Below are 11,308 nucleotides of genomic sequence, written 5' to 3'. Positions count from 1 at the left end.
CCCACACCCCCCCTCCACAGAGCTCATCCCCTATACTTCTATTTTATTTGCAATATTTTTTTTTTTTTTATGACAGCCTTATGCAGCAAATACAAGTCAAATAGCTCTAATTTGTAGTGCTACAGACTGTAACGTGCTCAGACGTGTAACTGCCTGACAGACTACACAGAAATCTGGCTTAGGCTCCAACCTCTGAAACAAATGCAAATATCCAGAAACATTCTGCTATTTCTCCAAAATTAAATTACAAGTAAAACAAACCTACTGTCAGAGTTTTCATACAAATACGTCTTAAAAAAAATAAATCACTACAAATTTATTATTTATTTCAAACTATAAACAACACAGAGAAAAGAAACACATATACGTTTTCCTTTTTAGAAAAAAAAAAAAAACAACTTATCTATGAGAAAAGCATATACTTAGCTCCTTTCTTTTTAAGTTCATTTTTTAATACCCTGCCCCTTAAATCAGCCTACAAGCCCATAGATTTATCTAGAGAAAACACAATTGGAAAACCTTTTTATGTTGCACTGGTTTTGGACACTTACAGGAAGTTTTTAAAGACAATTCACAGCCACGCTATTTCAAACAGCACAAATACAATTATTTAGAATTTATTCTTTATTGTAGCAATTTTTACTTTGGTATATTTTTCAGAATTTCCTGGGAAAACACAATCAGTTCCCATCTAGCTTAGCGCACCTACACTGTTACCCCTTTCTCTACATTTTTTCTTTACAAATCAACCACAAACATTTTATAAGTGTTTACATATATATAATAAAGTAAGAAGAAGGACAATACCACAAGAGAACTGCTCAATACCAAACTGAAGGTGTAAATGACCTCCTGCCATGTTCCAGACGTACCTACAAAATCCCTGCTCATTGGTACAGGATTATACATTCCATTATAAGTTCAGCCTTTTTATATTTTGTACTATTTTAACACCCTAAATTTATAGATTTTTAAAATTGGCATGTTAAAAGGGCTTTATTTAAGAATTTCAATGAAAATAGTGTTATGTTTTGTCATATTACCATAATCCTTCTTTTTAAATCACTTAGAATTTCAGTATAACCTAATTAAGTAATTTTAAGTAAGTCTTAACCCAAATACATAGATCTAATAAAAATGTATTTTGCAAACAGGGAAAATAGACTTCTAAAATGGATTCCTCAGGTATGAACAAAGATGCTGAAACATTTCCTCCCCACAAACTTTGAGATATGAACTATTTCACAGCACTTACATTTAAAACCAAAATACTTATAAGAAAACAAATTTCACCAAATATCTAGCATAATGTTTCATTCCAATTGTATTTATTTATTCCTTTTATATTTGAAAAAAATCTTTCTATTTTCCTTGCCAAAAAGGAGAGAGAATAGGGGAAGAAAAATACTCCAAAATCCTAACTACCTATCTGCACATACTATTTATTTCAAAACTCTTCTAACAGCAGTTTATACTTTATTTTAGATAATGTGTATTATTTTGCCTGTAGAAATATTATTATTTAGATTCCTGCCTTTTCAAAGGCTACAGAACAACATTATAGATTTTAGAAACTTCTAATCATTTTTAATCTCTCACTTTTTTCAATGCTACAAACATCCCACTTGGTAAATAGAATTTACATTTCTCTCTTGTCTATATTATCAGAGTTGAATCAACAATTCGAACCAGGAAGAACAAGTGATGTACCGTAACACAATAGCAACTCCAACACTTTAACACAGCTCCTCTATCTATTGGTGTATAAAAAGCTTACACAAAGTATAAAATATCTCAGAAATACAGACTCTCTCCTGATCAGAAAATTTTACTTATTGACTAATTTGACCTCAAGCAACTGCATTTTTCTCAAAAAGCATCCTATCTAGAGCTTTATGTCATTCACTGACTCTTGCTTAATTAACCAGCATGCTTTAAAACAAAGTCTCGGTCCTTCAACTTAATCAAAACAGACTACTTTTAATTGCTACCACATCAAATATATTTGTCAACACAATAAAACCACATTCAATTAGAAAGAATTATTTTTTTTAGCCCTGCCTTTGACCAACCAGAGATTGTAGCATCTACTTCCAGTTTATTAGCTATTCTAATATGAGGCAAACTGAAACATACAGCACAGTTCACAAATACATTGTTCTTTCTATAATATCTTATCATTTGCATCTTCTAATGGGAAAATCCAGTATACCACTGTCAGCAGTGCTGTTCTCCTGCAACCGATCAGACATCAGAAGGACTTGGCATTAACTTCCCTCCCTCACAACACTTTGCCTCCTCACCTCTCTCAAAATAAAACAAAAATATCTATGTTTGTCTGAAATGTCAATAAACTTCAAAATCTAAAAGGCCAAAAGGTCAGGTATTATTTAATCCGAACAGAAAAGTTATTTTTTCTCTCTCTCTTGAAAGCCATCAGTAAGAGCACGCTACCTGAGAAGTGATGCCCATGTCCCTCGGACGTCCATCCTTCTATCCCAGAACAGGGGCTGTGCCCCGCTCTCTGTAACATAAGATGGAACACATTAGAATTATTGTATATCCAGGCACATTTTTGCACATTCAAATTATCTGGCCCTCAAAAAACTTTGTATCTTTTGGTCTGAAGAGCATTTTAAAAACTCTTACTACATTCTAATCTGAGTCCTCAAAATTAGTTTTGCTAAGTCAGGTATACGTGTCAAAAATTAGTGCCATACATTTTCAGCTGAAGTACCAGATTCCCCAGACATGGTTTTCAGTTCTTATAGGCCTCTATACTGCTGCATGCTCCATCTCATTAGCAACATTTAATCTGCAAGTGGTATGATCTTCTATTAAAAAAAAAAAAATTACATACACTGAAGTTTTTTTTTAAAGCCATTTACATGAGGGACAAAGTCCTGAGATAACTTCTTTCCACAGCAACTTTTCCCTCCTCCGCTTTAAAAGTTGAATACCCTCCCAGATAAATGTGGTCTTTGTTTTTCCCATTTTTCTGTGATTTTTATTATTTTGTACTTACTTGTGATGCTGCAGAATTTACACAGACCTGTAGTTTTGAGACTTCTATCTCCTCCCTCCACCTGCGAGGAAGATACCAGCTAAAATCACTGTCTATACACCATTTTCCCCCCCTTTTCCCTCCAAAATTTTCCAAACAAATGTGAGAGGGAAAAATGTTTAAGATAATGAGTTCAAATTCGGTGTGCTAAATTAAAAAAAAAAAAACCACCTTGCTTCAGTTTGTCATTTAATAAGCATTATCAACACAAATCATGGTCAGAAAGCCTCAGCACTGTAGGGTGTAGTATTTATAACTAAACTGCCTTTAAAAAAAAAAAAAAATCTGTCATCTCTTACCCTTTTCCTTCCACATATTTACCCTCCTCATACTACTTAGATCTACAGCAGACTATGGCGGCATATGTATTTTTCCACCCAATTTCCTAGACACTGACAAATGTGAACGAAAGAAGAATTTTGCACAATGTTAACTTATCTAAACCACTTATTTCCTCCATTCTCTCCTTTTGCCCATGGCATCCAGTGCTTTTTTTTACCGTCTGCTGTTGTTTTGTTTGGTAGTTCCCCAGCTTCCTGTACATTTGTCTCCTGCTGATCCTACTAGACCGGGCAGGAAGAACTGAATGTCTGTCTCTCCCCATTGCTACACTGCCTCTCAGTTTTTGGTGTTTTATTAATTAAACACATTTGACCATCATTTTGATATATTTTTAAAGGTACTTTTTCTTTCCTTTCTCTAGAAACTTGCTGATTACGGTCACCAATACTTCTGTAAAGCAAGGTCAATCCTGTCCTGCTCTAGTACATGCTTCTGTCAGAATATTAAGGGTACACAACTTAAAAGTCTGTCATGCAACGCACGCAAAAGGAAAATGCATGAGAAAGAAAAAGAGGGTAACATGTACAGATGCCCCTAAATATCATAAAAAAAAAAAAATAGAAATTTTTTATTGGTTCTGACTTTTTAAAGAGATACCATCATGAGAAAACACCTATCTTGGGGGAAATCTTTGTCTAGATCACTAGCAACACTTTTTCTCACTAATAAAAGTAAAGAAAATTTTAAAATTCAAATTTACTGTTAAGGATCAGCACTTTAGGATTTCTGCATTTCACTCAGCCTGGGGAGTGAGAGTTGCCTGTTGGTTTCACTTTTGTTCTCAGCTAGTTTCACTTTCACACACTGGCAGAATCTTTTATGTTTTCCGTTCAGCAATGTTAAAGACGACATTTACATCTTTAAACAATCCTCATTACACTTTTAATACAAACAATTTGTGTCCTTCTGCTTCCCAGGACACTAAGAAAAAGTAATTTGGGAGCCTAAACATAATGGGCAGCATACTTCTAAAGGAGCAGCTTTCACCTGTCTCATGTTGAGTTGTAGTCTGCTCTTTCTTTCCCTGAGATCAATAGGAAATGTGCCATTCACTTCAGTGATAGCAGGATCAGGCCACTGGGTCTGTAATCTGCAACAAAAGAATGCCATATGCAGACCAATATATTCCTTATAACATACAATGTTTGCCTTTAATTATTTTCCTATGCAAACTCAAGGGGGAAAAAATGGTCCCTGCATTTACCTTTTTGTATGCTTTTAAATTAGCAATAAATACCCTTCTTGACAGAGGCCATACGAAATTAGAGGGCATATGTTCACTTTGGTTTGCATGGGGAAGGAAACACCATGTCTCCCTGCTACCAACTGCAGTAACTCTTTCTCCTCCTCGTGCCAAGCACAATCTATAAAAAGCACTCCAGCCCAGACAGAACCTTGCACCAGGACCTTGTTTAACTAAAGTTTCCAAAGGATACACTTTTGTAACCCTCATTTTTTCAGGATAAACCACAATGCTCTAAGCAACTAAACTATCAACAGCAGGACAAAAACTGGCTTGCATTTATTTATTCCAAACTTGTATATTCCCTTTTATATTACCTTCTCTATGGTACAGACTCCAAAACACAGCTGTGAACTCACATACGTCTAGGCAAGCACATATATACACAACGGAATCTTCCTCTAGCTACCAAAGCACTGCAGGTTCTGCCTTTATAGACACAAGGGCTTCTGAGACATTGAAACTTAATGGAAAGACTTAGGTGTTTGTAGGAGCCATGCAACAATCACTTTTCAATGTCTTTCATAGAAATTTTGTGTCCCACAAGCGCACATAGAAATTGTCACTTCATAGAAATTGCTTACAGAAATTACTGTCATGTTTACATGCCAAAAGTTAAATACTAAAAGCTCACATATGCAACTCCTGTGAGAATACTTACATCATAGTTTTATTTACACTACTGTTTATTTCACCATATGAAATGGGAATAAAAGCGTGGAATTGCACATGTGATCATGTACCCATCCACTTCACATTAACGCACTTTTCTATCCCAATAATCTCTGGTAGTCTATATTTATAGACTTGTAATGTCACGTTACACGTCTAGACATGAGCAACTTCCACAGCATGATGTAGGACATATCCTGCTTTCTCTTTTCCTGGATATTACTACACAGAAGAAGAGTAACTTCTCTCTCAAAGAATTTGTCTCTGCCTTCCTTCTCAACCACCACTTCTCCTCTCCTTTGCCCAGAAGACATTCTTTGTGTTTCCAAGGCCAGTTCAACATGAGACTAACACTAAATTTTGAGCATACAAACATACCCCATGTTCAGTGGGGTTATTCACTCATTTAGGTAAACCACACCTTAAGGTGCTTCAGTGCCATACAAAAACAGACCACTATGATCACCTGCATCACAGAAAACTCAGTTTACTGGAAAGCATGATCACAACACCGACTTTCACATATTCACAACACGCTACATTTGCATCCCCAAGGTATCCACATTCCTCTTAAGTGCCAAAATTCCCTCTTTCCTAACAGCAACATCTAAGACTTGTTTGTCCCTAATTTCTTAATGTCCAACCATGCTGTTGATAGAGTGTTTTGGTGGGAGGTGGCTATTACACAGATTTTACATCAGGCTTTCACCCACGGCTGCATCTGCCCCAGTAATAGTGTCCTGGGAGAAAGACACTGCTACTGCCAGCTTTCCTTGCATTAGCTTTTAGGGCAAAACCCCTGAATTATATCAATTTTGTTAATATATGATGAAGCTTACCTTAAGTGAACACTCATGAACCAGTACATATCTATCAATTAATGTTGGTGAAACCAGAGAAATAATTACAGGGAATACAATGGTCTGTTTCAAAACAGTTCCTTTAAAGGATGTGCTTCATAACTTAGCCTTGTTCTTAAATGATGTTCTTGGTGCACTCATACAAATTATTTCCTTCTGGAGCATTCTGGCCTATATTTTACCTGAATTTTATATAAATATTTGCTGCACATTTCTGTGTTTCTAAAACTAGAATAACCAGATAATTTTAGCTGTGTGATTGCCATTTATCTTTTGTCTTCCAATAATAAAGACATTAAGGCCTCACAGCAAGCATTTCAATGAACCCTTCAAAATAATGTGAGAGTGGCAGAAAGGCCAAAGACAGTTACATGGGAAAGACAATGGAAAGAGGGTTGGTGTTACTTCAAAGATACTTAATTTTATACTAATTTCTGAAGTGCAAAGAAGGGAACTCCCCATGAGGTGCCTTTTCTAGCCATGCCAGCAGTTTTGAAGGGTTCTGCAGTCTCTCCTTGGGGTTCCTAATGGAACCCTCTTCTGACAAGTTCTGCTGCAGTACAAGAGGTTATAACAAGGACAGTCTACTCTCTCCTTTTCCCTTCTGGAAACAAGGAGCAGAGCAACTATTAACAAATACTCGCTTGGGTCTTTTTGTCTTGGAAGGCACCAGGCGTAACACCTGGTGCTGTGTAAGTCACATTATTCATAACCCTTGTAAGTGGAGAGTAACTGTCATGACAGATAGGTTAAACAGAGGAACAGAGATGTGAACAAGTCAAACAGTGTCTGTGACAGGTGAGGAGAGCACAGCCTAGGATCACTGACTTTTCACCTCTCTTTCACTAGTTCAGTCTCAAATACACCAGACTTTAGCTGTCTTTACATTTTCCTGATCTTTAAGCAGTGCCCTGATCCTAACTCAATGGGGCAGTCACATAGGAGAGACCAAGATGAGCACAGCAGTAACCAGGCTAGCTCCTGGGGATGGGAATCCATGGAAAGAATCCCAGTAGTGTTGGGACCTCTCCTTTGGCTTGTGAGTGAACAGCATCTTCCTATTTGCACAACAGGGTTATCTCAGAGATATAGTGAATATTACAACACACAGATTGTAAATGCTATCTGGCCCTATTTTAAACAACCAAGGTAACACAGCTTCATAGATTTCCAATAGTCTTTTGCAACTTCAACTAAAAATCAGCTGATCAAGAGATCTAAAACAGTAGACACACAACACTGGGAAAAAATACTTTCATTCTTTCCTTAAAGTAAATATACCAACATCAAAACCTCTTCTATGGCCCATATCCTTTACCAAGAATAATTTTGTTTGTAGAGAAACAAGAGAGAAAGGTGACTGTAACTCAGGTGGTCACAGAGACTTTGCGCTGTTATGGAATTATGTAGGTCCTCTGCCACTATCAGCAGACCTTCTCTGCATCCAGGTTAAACAAACCTGCTTTCTGTCACTTTCTAAAACTGGGCTGTTGGGGAATTCATCACTCAATGGGAACTTTGCCTCTGCTAAACAATTGTTTCTCAAACCATGGCTTGCCAAAGGACAACAATATTCACAGTGTTAAAAAAACCAAAGTTTGTCAGCAGGATCTCAGTTTTGAAGCTGGGGACTGAGAAGCTCCTGCAAGTAGGAGCTTCTAGGGTAGCCATTGATCTACCAGCTACCTTGGCTTGCTGTCAGTAAGTGCAGTCTCCCTGAAAAAGTGACTTTTCAGGCAGCAATTACAAAAAATTATCATCAAAAAAGGGAAGAATTCAAGACAATAATAGGGAGAGAGGTGAATCAAAAGGAAATCAAAGATTCAGAAAGTTTAATAAACACTGTACTAAAGGACATAATGACATTGCATATAATAGACTGCAAAATAAGGAAGTGCATATACTGCCTGCTAACAAGAAAAGGAACTGCACCACAGGTTACCTCCCTATCAGATTAAAAGAAAGATACATAAAACTTTCCCTGATGATGGGCTGACTGGTAGCAGATTTATCAGACTTGATCAATTCACAGCACATCATTTAGTGACTACCTTTTTGCCACATATCCAGTATCCTTCCACGATTAAAAAGTAGGGCACGATCCTCACAGCCCAAAAGCATTGGTCCTTCTGAATGAGATAGTAGTAGATGAATGGGAAAGAACAACACATCACTCTGCTGGAAAAAGTGCTCAGCATGTCTAAAAATCCTATGGACTTCAACTGTCCCAAAACATATTGTTACCTTTGTACCTTTTGGGTTGTATGCAGATAGCTGATGAGCTTGCTCTATTTCCCTCTGCCATTTTCAAGGGCTTCAGCTATGAAAACAACTTATTGCCAAACAGCCCTTCTGTTTTCCTGTTCTTAGACCAGCTTTGTCTAGGACCAGCTCCCAAGTCCTTTCCCAACTCTTGCTTGGAGAAGATGGTGTGTGATTTCTCCCACAGCAAATCTTAAATAATATATTTTACCCATATTCTACATGTTTGTACATATATTCTACATAGAAATATATTTCTACATTTTCTTTGTAAAAATTATTCTAGGGCACCTAGGCAAATGGCATTCAAATCAGTTAATATTAAGCTTTTTGCAAAGGATAAAAGACCCCTTACTTCTCCCACCCTCTTAACATGCTAAGTGTGAAAAATAACACTCTCAGGTCAACAAAAGTTTGGCTAGAAATTCATAGGATAATGAAGATCAGAAGCCATTTACTAACAGGAGACTGCCAGAACATCCATTTCTATCCTCAGGAGGACCATCCAAAACCATACTATATCTATCCTTAAGAATGCATATTCCCATGGATTGTAAACCAAAATGTGTCCAAATAATCTTGGACATAAAGTATACCCACCCTTTCCTGGGTACCAAGTCAAGTCACTCTCAAATATCAAAACACACTCATTAGCACTAAGCAAGTGGCTTTCCAACAGTGCAGTTATGACCATGACATAACAATTTAAATGGGATTTAGCAAAATTCAGGAGACTTCCATAGAAAGAAAATGCAGGTTTTGGTTTCAGAAATATCACAGGTGTGACTTTGAGCTTTTCCCATTAAAAAAAAAATTAAAGTGCTTTATAAAAATCACATCAATGATCCTACAGATTTTAATGAAAAATTAAGCCCTGTCAATCTTTTCCATGGACATTTCTTACTGTCCCATATGATTTTGCAGCACCTCAATATTAATGGTATTTTACAGTATTTGTCTAAATACTGTAGGATTTCTGGTCACAGCTAATAGCAAAATATTCTTCTCCAGCTGCCCAACCATAGTTAAAATAATCAGAAATCAGACAAGGGGACAGAAGAAGAAAAATTTGGCCTGATAGTTATCCACATGACAATAGATTACAGATCTATCTGTAAACAGTGGCTGTGGGCCCAAGTACTTATTCCTGATCAAAGCAGTATGAAGTGGACACTTCATATAGGTTTAAGGTCAGGTATTTCTGCTCAGGTTTTCTGTCTCTCACATGAATGGTATTGAAGCTGGTCTCACTGTGTTTTGTAAAGGGACTCAGCAAGCTGCCAGAGTATAAACTCAAGAAAAAGAGAAGGTTGAGCACATTAATTCAAACTTCACTCTGTTGAACTTCTCAAATAAACTAAGCATGGGAAGAACACTGTTAATTGACATGACCTAGCTGAGATTTTTTCCCCACTTTGAACCTTCAGAGCTTGTATGCCATGTAGTTGAAGAATACGACCCATATTTCACTACTATTGTGTATCTTTGTGTGACCAGTGACCTCTGAAATTTCAGAAAATGTATACAGGAAAAATTCTGAATTTTAATTAAATTTGGAAAATGAGACACATGTGGAGCTCTCACAGATGGCAAGTGATTCTGTCAGCATCCACTTGATTTTTACCAGTTGTTAGTTTAAAGCAGCCATTAATATCTTCTTGCTTCATTTTACCCTCCACTCATATGCATAAGGAATAAATACACCAGCAGCTAGGTGACATCATCTATACGGAGTCTGTTCTATATACAATATTTTTTCTTTGGGAAAAAAATAATTTCTCTCTATTCCTAAAGTTTCAGTTTCTTTTAAGCAAGCAGTTAAAATAATCACGATGTCCAAGCTATAAATACAGAATATTGTACACAAAAATTCTGATAAATACAACCCAATTGAAACCAAGTGCACTGTGCAGTAGAATGTAGCCAAATAGTTTTTACCAAAACAGGCCTGACCATAAATTTCTGGAGGTTTTGGGTACCACAGACCTGGAATGGTCCCCCATCCAAGAGCTGGGCTGCTCTGAGGATGGGCAGGCTTGTGTTCCAGCTACGAAGCTTAGCCTGTACCTCCACCTCATCCATATCTCAACTCCAGACTCCATTTCAGGATGGAGTTAGGCTGCAGTACAACAAGTCACTGCTATCACATGAGCCCAATGATCACTGACAAGCTCTTGGCTGGATTTATATAGATCACACAGTCTGTATAATTTCACATCTTCACACCTATGATTCTATATGAATTAAAATTGCGTATCATAGTTCAACAATTTACAAAGAAGTTTGGTGTTAACCCACTTAAATCAGATATTCTTGTATTCTGTCTGCTTTCCTTTTTGTTCCAATTAGATGCCCCTGTGCACATAGCACCATCTCATCTTAAATCCCTCTGTCATGAAATACAGATTTGCTGCATTATTGTAGCAGAACAGTAGTGAAGATGATTTGAATGGCTGCTTTAAATCTTAAAAGCATGAGGCCTGATTGTTTAAATAGCACTCTATATGGTAAGTATTATGACCATTAAAACTAAGAGTTAATAACTAAAATCCCAATTTGCAACTCTTATAAATATTGAGGCAAATTAACTGGATTTTTTTGAGTGAATTAAATTTAATGAATGGTATATTTTAGGTTAAAAAAATTAATGCTAGTAGCAGCATGTCATTATTACCCCAAGAATCTGTCTTATAGAAAGAGAGGATTTGATATGAGTTAGGAAATTACAGAAACACAGAATAGTTTGAATTGGAAGGGACCTTAAATATCAACTAGTTCCAACCCCCTTGCCATGGCAGACGAAATTATACTAATCTGAGTTCTATTTTTGCCCTCTACCAAATTAACCAGGGAGAAAAAGGGAAA

General features: G+C 36.7%; 1 protein-coding gene across 1 annotated transcript in view; it reads right to left on the bottom strand.

Annotated features, from left to right (window-relative positions):
• The window catches only part of HSD17B12 (hydroxysteroid 17-beta dehydrogenase 12), a gene marked incomplete at its 5' end in the record, with an annotated part of 113,956 nt that overhangs the window by 98,562 nt on the left and 4,086 nt on the right, over positions 1-11,308 (bottom strand). Inside the window, 2 exons of the mRNA XM_017742050.1 lie at positions 2,455-2,524; positions 3,026-3,086. Of these exons, the coding sequence (XP_017597539.1) occupies positions 2,455-2,524; positions 3,026-3,086 (131 nt within the window). The remainder of the gene's footprint in view (positions 1-2,454; positions 2,525-3,025; positions 3,087-11,308) is intronic.

Source organism: Corvus brachyrhynchos, unplaced genomic scaffold (assembly GCF_000691975.1).
Source record: "Corvus brachyrhynchos isolate BGI_N302 unplaced genomic scaffold, ASM69197v1 scaffold115, whole genome shotgun sequence".
Taxonomy (NCBI): Eukaryota; Metazoa; Chordata; class Aves; order Passeriformes; family Corvidae; genus Corvus; species Corvus brachyrhynchos.
Note: the sequence above shows the minus strand (reverse complement) of the source record. Positions and strands in the feature narration are given on the sequence as shown.